The sequence below is a fragment of the Ctenopharyngodon idella genome, chromosome 16 (genome assembly GCF_019924925.1).
Source record: "Ctenopharyngodon idella isolate HZGC_01 chromosome 16, HZGC01, whole genome shotgun sequence".
NCBI lineage: Eukaryota > Metazoa > Chordata > Actinopteri > Cypriniformes > Xenocyprididae > Ctenopharyngodon > Ctenopharyngodon idella.
Window position 1 is genome coordinate 32578049 of NC_067235.1, and position 24398 is coordinate 32602446.

The window sequence follows — 24398 nt, forward strand, 5'->3', positions numbered from 1 at the left end:
AGATTTGATGAGAAGCTGAAGAGCGATGTTATGTGATGTCATGAAAATCCGTGATCCATTTTAGCAGAAGTGAGAGACTAAGATTTGAATGCTTATATCTCATAAATGTGAGTTTTGTCATTGTGTTAGAACACACCAGATTATTCATAACATTAAGGCTAACATATTCATACTAAAAGCTAAAAAACTTAAATTTTGATTTCACAGGGACTATAATCACTATAGCTTCTGGCAGACACCAAGGGAATGTGCTGGCATTAGCTGTTGGATCGCAGGATTGTGCTGCTCACGTGAACAGCATCAGCCAATACTGAGCCGGCGTTCTGACGTACAACCTGGAAGCGCTGAATATAAAGAGTGTACGAGAATGACACAGAAGAGAAGATATTGTTGAATAAAGTCATTATTTTTGTTTTGTTTTTGCGCACAAAAAGTATTCTCATTGCTTCATAACATTAAGGTTGAACCACTGCAGTCACGTCGACTATTTTAACGATGTCTTTAGTACCTTTCTGGACCTTGAAAGTGTTGGTTATATTGCTGTCTATGGAGGAGTCTCGGATTTCATCAAAAATATCTTGATTTGTCTTCTGAAGATGAACGAATGTCTTACTGGTGTGGAACGATATGAGGGTGAGTAATTAATGACAGAATTTAAATTTTTGGGTGAACTAACCCTTTAAGTTTTATCAACTTAGAGGTTACCAAGTTTGGCACTCAATTTTAACTGTTGTTTAATATATTTGGCAAAAAGCTTGAGTTATAAAAGACGAAGTGTTACGCACAGGCTGTATTGGCTATGACTAGACGGCAAATACCAAAGAAGCTTTTCTCCGCTCCTCAAATACATAAAACATTAGCCTTTACACACATCGTATTTTGAATAAAAAACTCTACTTATTCAAAGAACCAGTTTTTTATTTACACTCGCACTGCAAGCAGAGACAGTCTCCAAAATGCATGCAGCACTTCATTCACATTTGAGGTGGGTGGAGCTTCTGTATGAGGTTTTGTCGAGGATCCACTCGAGTTACAAGGTTTAGTCACAAGCTCTTAATATAAACTTTAATTCAAGCTCTGGTATAAAGTATAGGCAAAAAAAAAAAAAAAAAAAAACTAACATTATTAACAGGTATTTTTTCTAATCAAACAGTTTTCAGAACGATAATGTTCAGTGCAGCATATGGACCGAATTATTACACATGAGTCAGGTGTGGGCCGGATCTGGGTTGTTTAAACAGAATATGTAATGTCCCCCCAGCCCCAGTGTGTAGGTGTAGGTCATACCTATTGTAAACATTTTGGCACAATACATTGTAAGTAAACAAAAAGATCATAGAAAATTCTTTTCTTTTCTTTTTTTTCTTTCTTTTTTTCTTTTTTCTTTTTGTCTGTACATTTGTTGGTATTTATGGTTGTAAATGTTAATGTTTTTATGGTGCTTTTAAACACTGGACAAAGGGCAACATTTGGAAATTAGCCTGTTGGCTATTACTGGCACATTTACAGAAATGTTAATAAATATGCACTCACTCGCTCACTCAAAAAATAAATAAATCTGGTTTCTCAATAACTCACCATGAATGTAGGTAATAACTAAAGCAGGGCTCGAAATCAAACCTTGAAAATCTGTATGTTTTCGATATTTACCCCCGGGTGTTATTTACCTTTATATATGCCAATTTTTTAACCTTATTAAACGCATGTGTTATCTATCGTCAAATTTTTACATTTGATCAATAAATTCAATTATAATAATAAGACACTTTAGGGCTGTTACAATCAAATTAAATCATTTAAACTGCAAAATTACAACTGCAATAAATAATGTTATGAGATTAAAGTTTTAAATATTTTTTTAATATACAAATAAGAAATGTTTGATAACAATGACACTTTTAAACATGAAACTAAACTGCCAGTAGGTGGAAGCATGTCACTTAATGAGTGAACCATTGAATCATTCATTCAACTGATTCATTCAAAACGCTAAATCATTAGCAATACTTTGAGAATGCACAGCAGTTCTGCTGTGATCTTTGTTTGGAACTATTTTCGTTGGTGAACATTTTGAATTTTTACCTCAGTATGTTTCTTCTGTGAGTTTCTTTATGTGTGTTGTTAAGCTCATTTGTTTTGATTTCTCCACAAAAGTCTCTCACAAAGAGACCTCAACAGTGTGACCTTGTTATTAAAAATACACTATCCATTATCAATGAATCATTGTCGCATTTCAATGCTTCCCTGGTGACATTGAACCCTATTGGCTTTCATTTTATGGACAAAAACACACAGAAAACACAAAGACATTATTTGAAATATCTACTTTTGTGTTCTACATAAGAAAGAAATTGAGACGGGTTTTGAATTACATGAAAGTGAATAAAAGATGACAGATTTTCATTTTTGGGTGAGCTATCACTTTAAGAAGGTTGGAATTTTGTAATTTCCTTATTCAACCTTCATTTATCATTAACTGGCAAGTCAATTCTGTAACTCCAAGAAGTGTGTAACTTTCATTTTCTCATGAAGACCCTGCCCTTCAGGTAAGCTATAAATTGGACACTGAAACAGAAACGTTATTTCATTCACCTCCTGATCAAAGATGGATCTGCAAATCTCAGTTTTTCTTCTGTTCGTTCTTTTCACTGCAGGTACAAAGACAAATGGTGTTTGTAATGTTTTTAAGTACAAATGCAGATCATTGATGTCTCACTGTCTCTCTGTTTTATTCCTAAAGGACACTCGCTCAGCTGTTATGAGTGCACGAGTCTGGATGATACTTGTGCAAATCCAATGGTAAAAACATGCCCCAATGGATCTCAGTGCATGAGTTATACAGCAGTGTCACAATTTGGTAAGTCCAGTATGATGGATTCAAATGTACTGTTATATTTGACTGATGGAGATGCTGGTATTATTTACTGGTGCTGAAACAGTACATGTCACACACAGTAACTGCTGGCAGAATTTAAAAAAAATTATCACAGAATATTGTATATAGATTACTGCTTTTAAATTGTTTTGCTATTAGACTGACTGCCTTAAATCATTAAGTTTAGGACCTAATATTTATACGGTGTTAGTACTATGAAATTCATTTGAGTCCACTAAAAAAAGAATGTCTTAAATTTAAAATAACACAAATAATAATTAAAATAAACACTCAATGTGTAATCTTGTGCAGTTCATATAGCTAATGACAACACACATGCCTGTGTTAACATTATTAGTAAAGAGTTTATCACTGCATCAGCACAGTTACTGCCTTTAAATAAAGCAATATACAGCATAGTGACAATGTTTCTTGGCTCATCCTCAACCTAACCCAACAAAGCATTAAACACTAGTAGATCTACTCTGTATCATCTTGTGCAAAAACACATAAAATAACACTTTAAGTCAACATTTACTCCCCTGATCAGTTATTGACTTCAAATATCTTCTCCTATCTGCTAATTCTTGCTGTCTTACTGTTCTTATCATGCTTGATTTAATAGCTTTTGACACTGTATCCCATCACATATCTCTTGTCTTTCATCTAAAGGCATCACAGGTAGTGCTTTTTCTTGGTTTACATCCTATCTCACTGATAGACAATTCAAATCTTCCACTTGTTCTCTCTCTCAAGGTGTCCCTCATGGCTCTGTTCTCAGACCTCTTCAATATTTATTTGTTACACCTTGGTTATTTTATCCGCTGTCATGGTCTCAACTATCATTGTTATGCTGATGACCTTCAAATTTACTGCTTGGTCCATTTCTACTATTCCTCTTGAATCATTATATGCCTGTATCACTGATATTAAAATCTGGTTAGATCACCATCTATCTTAAAAAAAGTCTGAACTGAGTTTTTCGATTGATGGGGCTGAATTAATTCCATCTCAAGCTATTTAAATCTGGGTGTTACATTTGATTCTTCACTTACATTTCAATCACATATAAACTCTATTTCCAAGACTGTATTTTACCACCTTTGAAATATTTCCTCACTGCGGCCTGCTCTCAGCCCCAAATACCCTGAAACTCCAGATCAGACTCAAGTGTGAATGGCAAAAATAAAAATCGCATGAAATTAGATTGACAATTCTGTTTTGAGCTACATTCATATGTGGTTTGAAATCCTATTCAAATCGCATTTCTGGAAATCTGTTTCAGTCTGCACTAATCGAATTTTGCGTGGTATAGCCTATGTCACTTTCTCAAGCCATGTAAAACACAAACATGTCAGATGTTGTTATACAAAACATGCTGAGTTGTTGTGCGAGTTGTTGCAGAAACAAAGTTGTGTTGTTCCAAGTGCCAATGAAGCCGAAAATTACAATGTTTTGAGACCGGTGGAGATGACAGGATGGAATAAAGTCATGCATACCAGCCTCCTATGCCTCAGAATATGCAGTAGTCCCACATGGTGGCTACACATTGTCATGTTGTAAATAAGACAACATCTCTGTGTTGCTGCTGTTATTGTCGTTTTTGCCGTATGCCCATGATGAATTGAGACTCCACTCTGGCTCAACATCCGGCTCCTCCCACCTTCCACTCTTCCATGGATTGTATTATATTCCCTGGACTCTTTGTGTTCTTTTCTTGCTCCAGCGTAAATGAGTACACCCCCTTTGAAAAGTAACATTTTAAACAATATCTCAATAAACACAAAAACAATTTCCAAAATGTTGACAAGACTAAGTTTTATATAACATCTGTTTAACTTAAAACATGAAAGTAAGGTTAATAATATAACTTAGAGAACAAAATTTTAAATTTTACTCATATTAGGGTGATGCAAAAATGAGTACACCCCACTGAAAGTCTCTGGAGCAAAGCTAAATTTTAGACTACAAATGTCTAATTTAACAAGAATTCAACCATAGGTGAGTCTAATTATTCATTACACAGGTGTCCAGCAGACAGTTGACTATAAAAGGGTGTTAAAACCCCTTCCCATTTCATGCTGTCAGCAATGGCACCAGATGGAAGAGAAATGTCACAAGACCTGTGTCACAAGCCGGGCTAGAACTCGGGTCTCTGGTGTGGTGGTTGAGATATCTGCCACAAGGCCACAGAGACTGTGATGTTGGACCCAAACGAAACACTCAAGGCAGAACTCCAGGCAATGTAGATTTAATAAAAAAAAAGTATTTTCAAGCAAAAATCCAACAAAAGTTCTTCTCAGACAGAGGTATTAATAACATAAGAGATAATGGAAAAAACCACATGGGAAAATAAAAACTCCACGAGGGGAGAAAACAAAACTAGAGAACATTAATAACCAAATAACTCAGAACACCTTACTTGAGATAGCTTGGAAAGACTTGGAGAGACAAAGCAGGAAGCACGCGGCCAAGACTCAAAAACCAAGTGAGGAACAAGGGGAAAAAACACAACTAAAATACCCTAGGAGAAACAAGGCACAGGTGACCTGGATAATGCTAACAAGGATCCATGTGGAAAAACTAAGGCAGAGGGGAACACAGGGGACCTCTAGAGGCATGGAGACAAACTACAGGAGGTAGGATGCTGACAGGACCCCCTCCTCTAGGAACGGCTCCTGACGTTCCTTCCAGAACACCCCGGCCTCCGGGTGCGAAATTCTCGGATCAAACTTGGGTCCAGGATGTCTTTGGCTGGAACCCAGGAGCGCTCCTCCGGCCCGTAGCCCTCCCAGTCCACCAGATACTGAAGTGAGTTCTGGACCCTCCGGGAGTCCAGTATCCGGTGTACCGTGTAGGCTGGCTGGCCGTTGATGATCCTGGGAGGTGGAGGGGGTCTGTGTGGGGGGGCAAAGGGAGAAGACAAGACAGGTTTTAGTAATGAGACATGAAACGTGGGGTTAATTCTAAGGGAACGAGGGAGAAATAAACGATAAGAAACAGGGTTAACTTTCCTTGCTATGCGAAAAGGGCCCATGTATTTCTGGGAAAGTTTCTTGGACTCGACCCGGAGGGGCAGGTTCTTCGTAGCTAGCCAAACTCTTTGACCGGCTCGGAAATTAGGGGCTGTCCGGCGGCGGCGATTAGCCTGACTTTGGTATCTCTGGGAGGTCCGAAGGAGGGTATGCCTAGCCTTCCTCCACGTTAGCCGACAGTGTTGGACAAAGCGCTGGGCTGAGGGAACACCAACTTGCGCCTCTTCCTCTGGGAATAATGGAGGGGTATATCCAAACTGGCATTCAAAGGGGGATAGTCCAGTGGCCGAGGACTGGAGGGTGTTGTGGGCATATTCAGCCCAAATGATATAGGTGGCCCAAGACGTGGGATTACTGGCCGCCATACACCGCAGAGTGGTCTCCAGATCCTGATTAATCCGTTCCGTCTGGCCATTAGACTCTGGATGGAACCCAGATGATAGGCTGGCAGTGGCCCCAATAAGCCTGCAGAAGGCTCCCCAGAACCGGGACGAGAACTGGGGACCTCGGTCGGAGACAATGTCCAGGGGAATACCGAATATCCGGAAGACATGGTTCATGAGGAGCTCTGCAGTCTCCTTGGCCGTAGGCAGCTTGGGCAGGGGAATGAACCGGGCAGCTTTAGAGAACCGGTCTACAACCACCAGGATGACTGTGTTGCCCTGGGATGGTGGGAGTCCCGTAACAAAGTCCAGAGAAAGGTGCGACCATGGCCTGCGGGGGACAGGTAAGGGACGGAGCAGTCCTTGAGGACGCTGACGTGTAGACTTTCCTTGATTGCACACGGGGCAGGCCTCCACATAGACCTTAACGTCATTTTTGATGGACGGCCACCAAAACCGCCTCTGGAGGAAGTCAAGTGTGCGAGCAGTTCCTGGATGGCAAGTCAAGGGAGACTCATGACCCCACTGCAAGACCTGGGCCCGGGCAGATAGAGGAACGAACAGGCGTCCAGCGGGACCACCTCCTGGATCGGGCTCACGGGCAAGGGCCTCTCGCACCACCCTTTCCAGTTCCCACTGAAGGGGCGCGACAATCCTAGACCTCGGAATAATCGATGTCAAAGGCTTCTCTTGTGTCTCGGGAGAGTAGGCTCGAGACAAGGCATCCGGCTTGACATTCTTGGTGCCGGGTCTGTAAGATAGGAGAAACTGGAATCGATTAAAAAACAGAGACCATCGAGCTTGCCGAGTGTTTAACCGCTTAGCCTGCTGGAGATATTCTAGGTTCTTGTGGTCTGTAAGAACCTGGAAAGGGTGCTGAGCCCCCTCGAGCCAGTGGCGCCACTCCTCCAAGGCAAGTTTTACCGCGAGCAATTCACGATCCCCCACGTGGTAGTTGCGCTCAGCATCCGACAGGCGGCTGGACATGAAGGCGCAAGGGTGTAACTTTCCATCCTCACCCCTCTGAGATAGGATGGCCCCTACCCCCACCTCTGAAGCATCCACCTCCACCACGAAAGGTTTTTCTGGGTCAGGGATCACAAGAATGGGAGCGGAAGTGAAGCGGCGCTTGAGATCCTCGAAAGCCCCTGCTGCCTCTGGACCCCAGTGAATCTTGGCTCCTCCTCCCTTGGTAAGCGCCGTCAAGGGGGCCACCACAGAGCTGAAATTCTTAATGAACCTCCTATAGAAGTTCGCAAAGCCAATGAAACGTTGAACCTCCTTGACTGTGGCAGGTATGGGCCAGTTGTGAACTGCCTCAACCTTCTTAGGGTCCATCTCCAGGTGGCCAGGAGTGACGATGAACCCGAGAAACTGAGCCTGGGTAACATGAAAATCACACTTCTCGGGCTTTACGTAGAGATGATTGTCAAGGAGTCTCTGGAGAACCCTGCTAACATGCCCCTCATGCTCCTCCAGTGACCTTGAGAAAATGAGGATATCGTCCAGGTATACAAAGACGAATTGATTAAGCAGGTCCCGGAGAACGTCATTAATCAGTGCTTGGAACACTGCGGGGGCATTGGTGAGCCCGAACGGCATCACGAGGTACTCATAGTGGCCCGTGGGGGTGTTGAAGGCAGTCTTCCATTCGTCCCCCTGCCGGATACGCACAAGATGGTAAGCATTGCGGAGATCCAGTTTAGTAAAAATGGAAGCCCCTTGAAGCAGCTCAAAAGCCGTGGCCATGAGAGGTAGGGGGTATCGATTCCTAACCGTGATCTTGTTGAGGCCCCGGTAATCAATACAAGGCCTAAGACCCCCGTCTTTCTTCTCAACAAAGAAGAAACCCGCCCCAGCCGGGGAAGTAGAGGCACGGATGATGCCAGCTGCCACAGACTCCTTAATGTAGGTATCCATAGCCGAGCGCTCGGGGGGAGATAAGGAGAAGATCCGACCCCTGGGAGGGCAGGAGCCAGGGAGCAGATCAATAGCACAGTCGTAAGTGCGGTGAGGTGGTAAGGAGGTAGCCCGGGACTTGCTGAACACTGCCTTGAACTGATGATAAACACTAGGGACTCGGGACAGGTCGACAGACTCTTGAAACTCAGAACTAGGAGCTGGGGGACTCTGACGCAGGCAGGTGAGTTGGCAAGTGGAACCCCAGCTTAGAATGGTGCTAGTGAGCCAGTCGATATGGGGATTATGTCTTCGCAGCCAAGGATGACCCAGGATAATAGGGTACTCGGGGGAGTCAATAAGATAGAAGGTCTCCTCCTGCTGGTGTTGACAGATAGTAAGTTGCAGGGACTGAGTGGCCTCTGTTACTTTGCCCGGTTCCAGAGGTCTGCCATCCAAAGCGGTAACTGCCTGGGGGTGAGGAAGAAGTTGGGTAGGGATCTTAAGTTCCTTAGCCAAGGTTAGATCCAGGAAGTTGCCTGCGGCACCAGAATCAATCATAGCCTGGACCAGATGCTGGTGGCCCTCCCAGGCCAAGGTAGCTGGAACAGCTAGGACGGCGTTAGCAGGAGGAGCTCTAATCTTCCCCATCACAGCCCTCCTGTTGCTGGGAGGGGACAGGCGTTTCCCGAAAGCTCGGGGCAAGTGGAGCGGAAGTGGCCGGAAGCACCGCAGTAAAGGCAACGACGCTCCCTCATGCGACGTTCCCTCTCGTTGGGAGAAAGCCTGGAACGGCCCAACTGCATGTCCTCCGGGGAATCATGGAGCTGTTCAGGAGCTGGGGAACCTCTGGACGAAGGAATACAAACTGGAGAAACAGACCTGCTCAGAGGAACTTGGGACTGAGACTCCTTGCGGCGAGCCGCCCTCCGCTCTCTCAGGCGATTGTCTAGGCAGATGGCCATTGCTATGAGGGACTCGAGATCCTCAGCTGGTTCTCGAGTGGCTAACTCATCTTGAAGGGGCTCAGACAACCCTCCCTGAAAGCAGACCCTCAGTGCCTCATCGTTCCATCTGCTCTTTGCCGCTATGGTCCGAAACTCAATGGCAAAATCTGCTGTGCTACGGGAACCCTGACGGAGAGTGAGTAGGCGCTTGGAAGACTCCCGACCACTGACAGGATGATCAAACACTCGCTTGAACTCTTCCACAAATGCCGCGTAGGACTCACAACAGGCACCCTGAGATTGCCACACTGCGGAGGCCCAAGAGAGCGCCTTGTCAGAGAGAAGGGTAATAATGTAAGCAATCTTGGAGCGGTCTGTGGGAAAACTTGAGGGTTGGAGCTCGAAGGTGAGGGAGCACTGGGTGAGGAAACCCTGGCAGGAACTGGGATCTCCAGTGAAGGGTTTTGGAGGTGGCAGTCGGGGCTCCACCACGGGAGAAGGCCTGTCGCCACTCTGAGGTGATACAGAGGAAGGTGAAGAACCAGGGAGGCGTTCAAAGAGCTGGCGGATGGAACTCATCACATCGGCCAGGAGTTGAGAGTGTTTGGCCATTAGCTCTTCTTGTCGGCTGAGAACGGCTTCATGGCGCTGAAAAGATGCCTCGTGTTGAGCAATCACCACCAATAGATCCTTGGAACCGAGTGTCTCTGGGTCCATGAGTGACTTGGTTTTTCTGTCACAAGCCGGGCTAGAACTCGGGTCTCTGGTGTGGTGGTTGAGATATCTGCCACAAGGCCACAGAGACTGTGATGTTGGACCCAAACGAAACACTCAAGGCAGGACTCCAGGCAATGTAGATTTAATAAAAAAAAGTATTTTCAAGCAAAAATCCAACAAAAGTTCTTCTCAGACAGAGGTATTAATAACATAAGAGATAATGGAAAAAACCACATGGGAAAATAAAAACTCCACGAGGGGAGAAAACAAAACTAGAGAACATTAATAACCAAATAACTCAGAACACCTTACTTGAGATAGCTTGGAAAGACTTGGAGAGACAAAGCAGGAAGCACGCGGCCAAGACTCAAAAACCAAGTGAGGAACAAGGGGAAAAAACACAACTAAAATACCCTAGGAGAAACAAGGCACAGGTGACCTGGATAATGCTAACAAGGATCCATGTGGAAAAACTAAGGCAGAGGGGAACACAGGGGACCTCTAGAGGCATGGAGACAAACTACAGGAGGTAGGATGCTGACAACCTGAGAAAGAAAATCATTTGGTGAGGCTACAAGAAGATCAGCAAAGCTTTACTTATCAGTCAGAATACTGTAGCAAAAGGGGTACAAAAATTTAAAAAAGATGGAACTGCAACCATCTCACAGAGACGTCCAGGTCGTCCACGGAAGTTATCACCTCGACAGGAGCGTCTTCTGATGAGAAGGGTTGAAGAAAGTCGGCATGCAAGTTCACTGCAGTTATCTAAAGAAGTAGAAAGCCAAACTGGGGTGACTATTTCCCGTGACACAATATGGCATACACTGCAGAGGAATGGCATGCATGGGTGCCGTCCACGAAAGCAGCCTCTCCTAAAGCCCAGGAACAAAAAAGCCCGCCTAGAATTTGCCAGGGCCCATGCTGACAAAGATGAAGACTACTGGGACTCTATACTCTGGAGTGATGAGACCAAGATAAATGCTTTTGGAACTGATGGCTTCAAAACTGTATGGCGTCGCAAAGGTGAGGAATACAAAGAAAAATGCATGGTGCCTACAGTGAGACATGGTGGTGTCAGTGTCCTTATGTGGGGCTGCATGAGTGCTGCTGGTGTCGGGGAGCTGCATTTCATTGATGGCATCATGAATTCACAGATGTACTGCTCTATACTGAAAGAGAAAATGCTACCATCACTCCGTGCCCTTCGTCGTTGTGCACTTTTCCAACATGACAATGATCCTAAACACACATCTAAGTTGGATTTCTGAAGAAGAACAGGGTGAAAGTGATTCAGTGGCTCCTGATCTGAACCCAATCGAACACCTATGGGGAATTCTGAAGAGACAAGTTGAGCATCACTCTCCATCCAGCATCCAGACTCTAAAAGAGGTCATTCTTGAAGAATGGAAAAAGATAGATGTTGCAAAATGTGGCCAACTTGTTCATTCCATGCCTAAAAGACTTGGTGCTGTCATTAAAAATCATGGAGGCCATACAAAGTACTAGATGTAGTAGTTTTTGTTGTGGGGTGTACTCATTTTTGCATCACCCTAATTTAAGTAAAACTGAAAAATGAAAAAAAAATGAAAAATAATCTAAGTTATATTATTAACCTTACTTTCATGTTATAAGTTAAACAGATGTCATATTAAACTTAGTCTTGTCAACATTTTGGAAATTGTTTATGTGTTCATTGAGATATTGTTTAAAATGTTACTTTTCACACACACGGCTACACTGCGAGATGCTTCAAGCGCCTTACATGCAACTTATGGCAGCCCACATTTTTAATGGCTATATCTGCTTGAGTGAATACCGTGTAGGCAGATCTAGTCCGCGAAGACCAAGCATATGCCCCATTTCTTATGCTCAACCAAAACTAAAGGGCCATCAAGTCCATCAAGTCCATCTTCCATCAAGTCGACTCCACCCTGGGGCCTCATCCTGGCTGGCCTCTGGCTTCTCTCGTCATCTCTTTGCCTCATGCATGATGGGGGATTTTCAACATGTTCTCCAACCAATACGCCTATATAGGTCATTTGTCACTTCCCTGAAATACGACCCATAGGAGCGTTTACTAAAGTTGCGCCCCTATCGACAACAGGACACTTTCATTTTAATGCATTGTTCCCTTTTATCTGCTTCATATTTTGGTTTCACGCAGCTCAAATGGTAGAGCATTGCAATATATAACAATTTGCAATCATGTGATCGTGGGTTCGATCGCAGGGAACACATGTGCACATAAAGTGTATATGCACTATAAATCACTAAGGGTAGGTCTAGGGTTGGGGTAGGTGTGGTCGTTAATAAAAAATGAGTTTTGCTAAATGGAAATAGGACAAATGGTGTAAAAAGTCCACATATTGCATTTAAATGAACACGCATTTTGATTGGTAACGACAGTCATACTTTGATTTATCCTGTGGTTTCATCTTTACCACCAGTGTTATTATGGTGGATGTCAGTATATGACAAAAGTAAAAAATTGTTATTAGTAGCAACTTGGCCTTGCTAATTCAGCAGAAAAAGGCTGTTGGATTTACTAGTGTTTTGTTGTTGTTGCTTTACAGTGTGTATATATATATAAATACATTTTCCATTAAAATAATATACAGTTGAACAAGTCTTTCCTTTATCATTCATGTTTTTAGGCAATATTACTTTTAAGATGAAAGATAAACGTTGTGCTTCTGGCTGTATAAGTGGATCCGTGAACACAGGCGATGAAAAGACGACTGTCTCCTGCTGTAACACAGACCGGTGTAATGACCAAGATGCTCCAGGTACTGTGCTTTCCTAAGCAAATGACTATCTTCTTTAAATGATCTTCTTTAAAGTCAACAATAAAGTTCTTTCAAAGGACATTCAATTAGGAAATAACAGAGTGTTTCTTGTTTGCCGTGTATTGATTGAATGGAGCAGTGACAAGGAGTAGTGTTTCAATAGATATATTTTGTACAGAAAATAACATAAAATAATACTTTTCCCCCCTCCTGTAGATTCCTTTAATGTCCCCAATGGAAAGACATGTTTCTCTTGCAATGGGCAGAACTGCACAAACATACTGAACTGTTCAGGGAGTGAAGACCACTGCTTCACATATGCATGTGAGAATCTGAAAATGGAAGAAGACTGGAAGAACAAAGAACACCAGTGAAGCTTAGACTAACCTTTGTTTTCTTTCTTTTCATTAGGGACTTTTGGAAACCAGTCAACTGTTTTAAAAGGCTGTCTCTCTAAATCTTTTTGTGATTCCTCAACATCGGATAGTAATGATACGGTCATCAGATGTTGTGAGGGGAACCTGTGTAACGATGCTGCCACCACAAGTGTCACCCCGAACACCATGTATAACGGTCATAACAGTGTCACCACAAACATTACATATAACGGTAATAACAGTGTCACCCAGAACATCACGTATAACGCTAATAACAGTGTCACCCCGAGCTCCACGTATAACCGTAATAACAGTGTCACTCCGAGCTCCACGTATAACGGTCATAACAGCGTCACCCCGAGCTCCACGTATAACGGTAATAACAGCGTCACCCCGAGCTCCACGTATAACGGTAATAACAGCGTCACCCCGAGCTCCACGTATAACGGTAATAACAGCGTCACCCCGAGCTCCACGTATAACGGTAATAACAGCGTCACCCCGAGCTCCACGTATAACGGTAATAACAGCGTCACTCCGAGCTCTACGTATAACGGTAATAACAGCGTCACCCCGAGCTCCACGTATAACGGTAATAACAGCGTCACCCCGAGCTCTACGTATAACGGTAATAACAGCGTCACCCCGAGCTCTACGTATAACGGTAATAACAGCGTCACCCCGAGCTCCATGTATAACGGTAATAACAGCGTCACCCCGAGCTCTACGTATAACGTTAATAACAGCGTCACCCCGAGCTCTACGTATAACGGTAATAACAGCGTCACCCCGAGCTCCACGTATAACGGTAATAACAGTGTCACCCCGAGCTCCACGTATAACGGTAATAACAGCGTCACCCCGAGCTCTACGTATAACGGTAATAACAGCGTCACCCCGAGCTCTACGTATAACGGTAATAACAGCGTCACCCCGAGCTCCACGTATAACGGTAATAACAGCGTCACCCCGAGCTCTACGTATAACGGTAATAACAGCGTCACCCCGAGCTCTACGTATAACGGTAATAACAGCGTCACCCCGAGCTCCACGTATAACGGTAATAACAGCGTCACCCCGAGCTCTACGTATAACGGTAATAACAGCGTCACCCCGAGCTCCACGTATAACGGTCATAACAGCGTCACCCAGAGCTCCACACATAACGGTGCTCAGAGTGTCACCCCGAGCTCCACGTATAACGGTAATAACAGCGTCACCCCGAGCTCTACGTATAACGGTCATAACAGCGTCACCCCGAGCTCCACGTATAACGGTAATAACAGCGTCACCCCGAGCTCCACGTATAACGGTAATAACAGCGTCACCCCGAGCTCTACGTATAACGGTAATAACAGCGTCACCCCGAGCTCCACGTATAACGGTAATAACAGCGTCACCCAGAGCTCCACACATAACGGTGCTCAGAGTGTCACCCCGAGCTCTACGTATAACGGTAATAACAGCGTCACCCCGAGCTCTACGTATAACGGTCATAACAGCGTCACCCCGAGCTCCACGTATAACGGTAATAACAGCGTCACCCCGAGCTCCACGTATAACGGTAATAACAGCGTCACCCCGAGCTCTACGTATAACGGTAATAACAGCGTCACCCCGAGCTCCACGTATAACGGTCATAACAGCGTCACCCAGAGCTCCACACATAACGGTGCTCAGAGTGTCACCCCGAGCTCTACGTATAACGGTAATAACAGCATCACCCCGAGCTCCACGTATAACGGTAATAACAGCGTCACCCCGAGCTCCACGTATAACGGTAATAACAGCGTCACCCCAAGCTCTACGTATAACGGTAATAACAGCGTCACCCCGAGCTCCACGTATAACGGTCATAACAGCGTCACCCCGAGCTCTACGTATAACGGTCATAACAGCGTCACCCCGAGCTCCACGTATAACGGTAATAACAGCGTCACCCCGAGCTCCACGTATAACGGTAATAACAGCGTCACCCCGAGCTCTACGTATAACGGTAATAACAGCGTCACCCCGAGCTCCACGTATAACGGTCATAACAGCGTCACCCAGAGCTCCACACATAACGGTGCTCAGAGTGTCACCCCGAGCTCCACGTATAACGGTCATAACAGCGTCACCCAGAGCTCCACACATAACGGTGCTCAGAGTGTCACCCAGAGCTTCCTGTTCCTCTGCTGTTCTCTATTCTCCTACTTCCTGCTGCACTGAATGCAGCAGCTCTTCAGATTCATATTTTCACTGAACTAGATTTGGAGTTCTGATGTGACATTATGAAATAAAATACAGGAATTGGGCAAAATAATGAGAACACCTATTATTATAGGGGTTAATATCATTTGTGTAGGCTACAGTGAAAAACAATTATTGCAATTATCTTTTTTTTTTTTTCTCAATTCTCTAGTATGTAGTGCCGTATAAGTGGTTTTCAGTAGTGTTTAGTACAAACTATGTGTGAAATGGGTGACTTGTCAGATGTCCAAAAAGGCCAAATCATCAGAGCCCATTTAACAAGAACATCTGTAACCTTGAAGGGTTAGTTCACCCAAAAATGAAAATTCTGTCATTAATTACTCATCCTCATGTCGTTTCAAACCTGTAAGACTTTCGTTCATCTTCAGAACACAAATGAAGATCTTTTTGATGAAATCTGAGAGATTTCTGTCCCTCTGTTAACAGCTACGCAACTGAAACTTTGACACTTCAAAAAGTTCATAAAGAGATTGTAAAACTAATCCATATGAATCGAGCGGTTTAGTCCAAATTTTCGGAAGAGACTTGATCACTTTAAATGATGAACAGATTGAATTTAGGCTTTTAATCACATATAAACATTCATCAGCGAACATTAACAGATGCCAAACTGAAACTGCTTGACATGCGAGAACAAACCTCTTGAAGAAGCTCGAACGTGCTGCAACATGAGAATGAACCTCATTGGTTCTCACACACATCAAGCAAACATGCTTGAGCTTCCATTTACATGTGAATATATGTCTAAATTCACTCTGTTCATCATATAAAGCGATCGAGTGTCTTCAAAAAATTTATACTAAACTGCTCATTTCATATGGATTCGTTTTACAATCTCTTTATGAACTTTTTGAAGCAAGTTTCACGTCTATGGAGGGACAGAAATCGCTCAGATTTCATCAAAATGATCTTTATTTGTGTTCCGAAGATGAACGAAAGTCTTACAGGTTAGGAACGACATGAGGGTGAGTAATTAATGACAGAATTTTCATTTTGGGGTGAACTAACCCTTTAACTGCCCAGATGTTGTGTGTTTTAAGAACAACAGTCTGTATGATTATGATGACGCACACAATATATTCAGTGTTCACAGTGTTTTTAGTGTGAGTTGTTATTATTTTATGTTGATGTAAAGTTTGTTTTTAAAGGGATAGTCCAGCCAAAAATGAAAATTCTGTCATCATTTACTCACCCTTATGTTGATCCAAACCTGTCAGAGTTTCTTTCTTTGTTTGAACACAAAAGAAGATATTGTAAAGAATGTTGGTAACCAGACAGTTGACAGTAGCCACTGACTTCCATAGTATTTTTTCCTACTATAGAAGTCAATGGTTAATCTTGAACTTAGTAAAACAATTACCTTTATTTAAAATGTTTCAAGCCTTCAAAAATGTTTTAAGTCTTTGTTTTCCTTCTGTTAACTTTTTTCTTAAACTTTTTAACTATTTAGCATTAAATCATACTCTCTCTCACACACACACAGTCCATAGTGAATATAATTCTAGTTTTGCTCACGTCTAAAATATTTAATCAGCTAGATGTTGCAGTCTCAAAAAATGTACAGATTGAACTCACTTCTTATCTAAAATAATCACAAACGACCAGAAAACTAACAGATCAAGATTATTTTACAACATCCTGGCCGAAATTAAATGTGTAAAAAAGTCTTTCATAGAAATTAATATTCATGAATAAAAAATGCTTTAATCCATGCATGCATTGAATATACTGTTATAACTGACATGAACACCTAATAAATGTAACTCAAAAAGTTGTTTGGACAAGGATTTGTACTTTGGGTGTGTGGTGATGAGGAACATTATTTATTTATGTTTAGTAAAAGTCTCACAGAGACACCTACTTCAAACCCTCATCAGCTAATCCATTTTTGGGTTGTACTCACATTATGATTAAAAATGACTAATTATGATTAATACAATTATCATGTATTTTTCCTGATTTCAGGTTAGTTTCTTCCGCTACACACAGTTTAATTTATTGGTTTTACTTATGATAAACAAATGAAGAATGAATCACGCAATTTTAGTCTGATTCTTTTCCTGGTGGATAAACATTAATTTAATAATTTCAAGGGATGTTACAAGCTGATTTGGCCTAAAGGCTTAGACTGACACACATAACCATCGCTTCATTCACCTCGGACAGACGGACTCGCTGGGAAGCTTCATCATTTCTGCCGATTACTCTAGGTAATGCTTATAGAGGTACTTTTATGCATGCAATTTAAATGGTAACCCACACAGTAATAAAAAAGTGGCGCAGATCTAAAGATCCTACTGATCTTAGCTTCTATCAGTCACTCCTTTCTTCTTTCTCTACAAATGTCTCCAATGCTAAAACCACGTACTATCACAATAAAATTAACAATTCTACTGATTCCCGCACACTTTTAAAAACTTTCTCTTCTCTTCTTTGCCCTCCTCCCCTCCCTCCCACATCAGCTCTTACAGCTGATGACTTTGCCACATTCTTCACACATAAAATAACAACCATCAGCCAATTCTCCACACCACATACACTGCAAAAAAATGCTGTTCTTACTTAGAATTTTTGTCTTGTTTCCAGTCCAAATATCTAAAAATTCTTAGATCAAGAAGCATTTTCTTGACAAGTAAAAATTATTTTCTTGTTTTTAGGAAAAATAAGTCAAAATTAAGTGAGTTTTTCCTTAAAACAAGCAAAATAATCTGCCAGTGGGGTAAGCAAAATAATCTTAATCCAAACTGAAAACAAGATTATATAGCTTATTTTTGGTTTGATATAAGATTATTTTGCTTGTTTTAAGGAAAAATTCACTTAATTTTGACTTATTTTTTCTGAAAACAAGAAAATAAATTTTACTTGTCAAGAAAATGCTTCTTTGATTTAAGAACTTTAAGATATTTTGACTAGAAACAAGACAAAAACTCTAAGTAAGAACAGCATTTTTTGCAGTGTAGACCCTTCCTATCGGAGCTTTCCACACAAATTCTTGTCCAAGCTCTTGTTCTTTCCAGACTGGACTATTGTAATGCTCTCTTGGCACGCCTTCCAGCATGCACTGTCAAGCCTCTACAACTGATCCAGAATGCTGCAGCAAGACTGGTCTTTAACGAACCGAAGAGAGCGCATGTCACACCTCTCTTCATCAGTTTGCATTGGCTGCCAATTGCTGCTCGCATCCAATTCAAGGCTCTAATGTTCGCCTACAGAACATCCACTGAATCTGCACCACTATACCTAAACCCACTACTTCAGACTTACGCGCCCTCCAGAAGCTTGCGTTCTGCAAGTGAACGGCGCCTTGTGGTGCCATCCCAAAGGGGCACAAAATCACTCTCACGGACCTTCTCCTGGTCTGTTCCTGGTTGGTGGAATGACCTACCACGCTCTATCCTAGCAGCTGAGTCTTTAGCCATTTTCAAAAAACTGCTAAAGACATATCTTTTTCGTCAACACTTGACCCAGTAATATAGCACTTTTTTTATTTATATTTTATTTTTATTTTTTCGATTTTCTATTCTTTCTCCATATATTTGCGTATATATATTAAAAAAAAAAAAAAAAAAACAACAACCTTGCTACGAGCACTTTACTGATGAAACTGTGACTTGACACGGCACTTGCATACTCATGTTGATTTGATTGCTTCTACTATTCTCATGTGTAAGTCGCTTTGGAGAAAAGCGTCTGCTATATGACTAAATGTAAATGTAAAAATTTGTTGATTAAAACAGATCTAATAGAACTAAATTGTGTGTCATGATGATGAAGACATGTCCACCTACTACTATTTCTTTCTAGCTTGTGAAAATGGAGGCTTTGTCTGCAGCAAACACTCAGTTCTCCCTCAACCTGTTCAAGAAGATCAGTGGAGGAAACGCATCAGGAAATGTGTTCTACTCTCTTGTCAGCATCTCCTCGGCTCTGGCCATGGTGTCGCTCGGTGCAAGAGGAAACACAGCAGCTGAGATGAGTCAGGTGATCTCACACTTAAGCATGTTTTTTAATGGCCATTCAGAATTCAAAATATATATATAACAGTAGCGTGCAGTGTTCTGAAATGAGGAGGCACATTTTTTATTTATTTATGAATCAATGTAAATTCATGTATTACTCTTAACGTTGACACATCTTCCTTGTTAAATGAACATTACTTTACATCAAAAAAGAAACCAAAGACAATTCTATTTTGAAATTTTACATTAACAATGTAATGTTCTATTTATCAAGACCAAGTCAATCTCATCAAGTTAGTGTTTTAAGCATTTCTACATTCATTCCAAAATAATAATAACTAAAGGCAATAATAATTTAAACAATATATTTTATTTGTGTATTGATGTTTTTCTTTTTAATTGTCAACTTCGTCTCGTCTGTCACAGACACGAAGATGTATTTGCACCAAGCTGATTGCACTAAAACAACCCACAGTCATCATGCTATCAGTCCATTTCAAGTTTGATTTTGACGTGACATAAAGCGGTGATATCTAACTGGTGGAGAAAAAAACACAAGGTGAAATCCAGCATGAGATGACATTCTTACAAATAAAAGTTATTTCATGTTTTTTTGCAGCACTTTCAGCAAAACTGTCTTTTCAAAGGCCATGTTTGACTTCATGGGTTCCTGAATTGAGCTATGTGCTCAAAGTGAACAATGTCCATTTGTATTTTAGAGAAGATCAAGGACTTGCTGCCATATGGAGTCCTCGATACACTGACGAGACTGGTCTTGGTGAACGCCATCTACTTCAAGGGGAACTGGGAGAAGAAATTCCCAAAGGAAGCCACCAGTGATGGGCAGTTTAAGATGAACCAGGTTCACATTTCATGCTCTTGTTTTTTCTACATTATTTTAAATTGTTTATTCAGTAACAGTCATGAAATATGAGAGTTTATAATGTATTTCCATTAATATTTGGCAGAATCTAACTAAACCAGTGAAGATGATGTATCAAAAGGCACAGTTTCCTCTGGCCTTCATCCCAGAGATTAACAGTCAGGTTCTGGAGCTGCCGTATGTTGGGAAGAATCTCAGTATGTTGATAGGTTCCATGGATGTTAAAGGTTCTTAATGGAACCATCAATGCCAATAAAGAACCTTTATTTTTAAGCTTGTAAATGATGTTTTGTTTCATTATTGGTTAATGGCAAATATAATTTCTTTGTATTCATGTTAGTTTCATGTGGTTAAAAACATTTATACCATTTTTATGTAAAACATATATTTACATGACTCTCCTATCCAGCTTGAAAAGGCACTGACCTACGAGAAGCTCATGGAGTGGACCAAACCCAGCAAGATGATTCTAGAGGAAGTTGAAGTATCTCTGCCCAAATTTAAGATGGAGGTAACCTATGATGACATGAGGAGTCTTCTCATCAGCATGGGAATGGAGGATGTTTTTGACCCGCTGAAGGTGAATCTTTCAGGCATGTCCTCCAACAACGACCTGGTGCTGTCGAAGGTGATTCATAAAGCCTTTGTTGAAGTAAACGAGGAAGGAACTGAAGCGGCTGTAGCCACCGATGCTGTTGTTGCAGTACGTTCATTTGCAGAGATGTTCAACACAGATCACCCGTTCCTTTTCTTCATCCGGCATAATCCCTCCAATGCCATTCTGTTCTATGGACGCTTCTGTTCTCCTTGAAGATAGTGATGATGGCATGATCATTCTAGATGACTGTGTTCCTCTGATAAATAAAGTCACTAGTAAATAACTGAGTGAAATTTTCTGTATGCATTTTCTTTCACAGCATTGCTTCTTGAAATCATGTGAGCTAATTGTTTACACATTTACTTATTTACTTGCAATTTTTAAAGAGGACATTATTGACAAATACGTATATATATATATATATATATATATATATATATATATATATATAAGACAATTTTGCTATCGTGATACTATTGTTACATCCCTAATATATATATATATATATATATATATATATATATATATATATATATATAGGTATAACAAAATGTGAAATTAAAAAGTGTATAAGTCACTCGTTTTTCTAAAGGAACGCTGTCCAACAGCGACACCCGCAGGTGAAGTTACAGTGGAAGTCTGCGTCTCTGGTGCCTCCTCTCAGCTCATAGAAAATCAACAGACCCCCTAAAGCGTCCGGTGGGTTTAGTGGGGGGTAATTGAGAATGAATGGGGGAAAGTCACGTGAGAGGAGGCAATGCCTCCATCGCGTTATGAATGATTGTGTGATAAATCCCGCCTATTGTTTACGTGCATGTTCCATGTGTCAATCTGAATAAACAAAATGATGGCATCAATGGGAGGACTAATTAAAAAGTAAGTAAACAGCTCACCCACTTAGATATCACCGCTTTATGTCATGTCAAAATCAAACTCGAAAAGACCTGAAAGCATGGTTACTGCGGGGTTTTTAGTGAGCAATCAGCTTGGTGAAATTAAAGATACATCTTCGTGTCTGTGACAGACGGTGTTTACCGAGCGTGACTGATGTAAGTTTACTATTAAAAAGAACAGCTGAACATCAGTACACAAATAAAATATATTGTTTTTTAACTTGTTACTGCCTTTAGTTATTATTTTGGAATAAATGTAAAAATGCTTAAACCACTAACTTGATGAGACTGACTTGGTTTTAATTAATAGAACATTAATTATATTGTCAATGTAAATATACAAAATAGCTAAATAGCAGCTAGAGGGGCCTTTACCCTCCATTTATATGTGACCCTGGACCACAAAACCAGTCATAAGGGTCAATTTTTTGAAACTGAGATTTATACATTATCTGAAAGCTGATGCTGATAAATAAGCTTTCCATTGATGTATGGTTTGTTAGGATAGGACAATATTTGGCCGAGATACAACTATTTGAAAATCTGGAATCTGAGGGTGCAAAAAAATCAAAATATTAAGAAAATCACCTTCAAAGTTGTCCAATGTATCCACTTACAAAAATACATTTTTGATATATTTATGGTAGGAAATTTACAAAATATTTTCATGGAACATGATCTTTACTTAATATCCTAATGATTTTTGGCATAAAAGAAAAAATCATAATTTTGACCCATACAATGTATTGTTGGCTATTGCTACAAATACACTCATGTGACTTATGAGTCCAGGCTCACATATAATCTCAATAGTGATATCAAATTTGTCACTTTATGCAAATACTTTTTGTAGTGGCAAAACAATTGTATTGTGAGAGTTACTGATGCTAGCTATCTGACACATGCAAACAAACAAAAATGTCGAACAATGAGAAAGTCCATGTTGCATTGAAAAGACTGTATGCACCTACAGCGCCCTCTTGTGGCCTTGAGTCGCGCTGACAGATTTATCATCTTTACCTTTTTTGCCTGTAGAGGGGGTTCAAACGCAAACAGAAATGCACAGTCAGAAGGTATGTAGAAAGACACAGTACAACTGAAATGTCTTATGTTTCATGTAATCGTCCAGTCTCATTCGCGGAAAGAAAAAATAGCACCACTGAATCAAATACATCAACAAAACTGAGACTTTCCTTTTTCAATAACTCAGCAAAACTGTTTTATTTATAGCCTACATGTGGATTCTGCTTTATATGCAGCTGTTTGTAAATGTTTGTATATAGAGCTCAGGTTTTGTAGATTATTATATCTGAAAATAAATAATTTAATTTGATAGTTTGAACTTTGTTGTTACTTTTAATATTTTAGTAATGTACCAAGTTCCCTCATTTTGCAGCAATTTTTTTATTTTAAGAAAAAATTAGCATGTTTAGCAATATTAGCAATATTTAACAGGACTGTGGGATATCAAAGGCAGCGAATGATATGTTTATGATGCCTTCAAAAATCAGTCAGATGAAGGTATCGCAGGAGACAGGAAGTGAAGCTAACAGGTTAACTAGCTAACAGTGGCAACACAAGCTGGTGAATCCAGTATTCAAATTTAGTGTTATATAATGCTGTAAGTGTGAAAATGTAACTTGTCACATAATAATTGCTACTTGATTCTGTGCTGAATTTTTCTAGTACAATCGTAATTTGTTTTCACTCAGATTGTTTTGCTTGCAATATCATTTGTATTAAAAATTGTTTAAAATAAGCTAAATTGTGTCTTTTCTCTTCTGCTTTGCAGCTGTGAGATGATTCATGTTTGTTTTTTACTCTCACTGCTGCTTCCTACTTTCACATTTTTTAGAATTAAATTTTCCATCAAAACAATGTGCAGTTGAACTGGTCTTACCTGTGAAAGCAAAAAGCAAGCTGTCATTTATCAACACAATAAGAACAAGTTCATATTGCATGGAAAAGACTTTATGCACCTACAGCGCCCTCTTGTGGCCATGAGCTGCGCTGACAGATTTATCATTTTTGGGTATCAGAAGGTGTGTTACGTACGGAGCCCTGCACATGACATGCAAGAAAAAAAAAATTAATCGTGCGCACGATTTACTAATTCGTTCCCTCGATTTACTAATTCATGTGCACAATTTACTAATTCGTTCCCTCGATTTACTAATTTGTGTGCACAATTTACTAATTCGTTCCCTCGATTTATTAAATGTACATGATGTGCATGATTTATAAATCGAGGGAACGAAATAGTAAATCGAGGGAACGAAATAGTAAATCGTGCGCATGATTTAGCCTACTATTTTTTTCCTGCATGTCATGTCCGGGGCTCCGTTATGGACAGCACTGAGCACAACAATTGAGGATCCAAATGCAGTTTATTAATATCACAATCCAAAATCACAGTCCATAAAACAGGCAGTAGGGTCATGGCTGAAACCCACATTTTCAGCCATGGCCAAAACGCTAGGGAAGCGTTCCCAGTCCATGGAGGCGAATGCTACGGAGACCACACCCTGCCCCTGCCACACCCTGCCCTCGACAGCACATGGCGCGCAAGAGGGGTGAGAGGTTTGTGGGGGTGGACCCGATGAAGAAGCTCCCACTGTAACCCTTAGATCTCCCAAAGTGCTAACCAGACCCGCGGCTCTACTGAGAGAAGCCACGGGGGGCTGGGTAGCAGCAGAGGGGACTCATGCCTCCGTGTTAAAGAAGGAGAGTCGCGATCACAACGGCAACATGGACATGCTCTCACAGTGAGAGCATGTACCATCCACGTGCGCT

At 41.2% G+C, this 24398-nt stretch overlaps 2 protein-coding genes across 8 annotated transcripts in view; both read left to right on the forward strand.

The window, feature by feature from the left end:
• The window catches only part of LOC127497138 (leukocyte elastase inhibitor-like), a 173760-nt gene that overhangs the window by 39179 nt on the left and 110183 nt on the right, over positions 1–24398 (forward strand). The window contains exon 1 of one of the 7 annotated variants that reach the window (XM_051865360.1): positions 17404–17482. The exons of the other annotated variants lie outside the window; for them this stretch is intronic. The gene's annotated coding sequence lies outside the window, so the exon portion shown is untranslated. Of the gene's footprint in view, positions 1–17403; positions 17483–24398 lie in introns of those variants that run through there. 7 annotated transcript variants of the gene reach the window in all.
• LOC127496914 (leukocyte elastase inhibitor A-like) lies at positions 19078–20925 on the forward strand. The gene is made up of 4 exons (XM_051864895.1): positions 19078–19269; positions 19951–20093; positions 20200–20291; positions 20649–20925. The coding sequence occupies exons 1-4, from the start codon at positions 19086–19088 to the stop codon at positions 20923–20925; spliced, it is 696 nt and encodes a 231-aa protein (XP_051720855.1). The 5' UTR covers positions 19078–19085.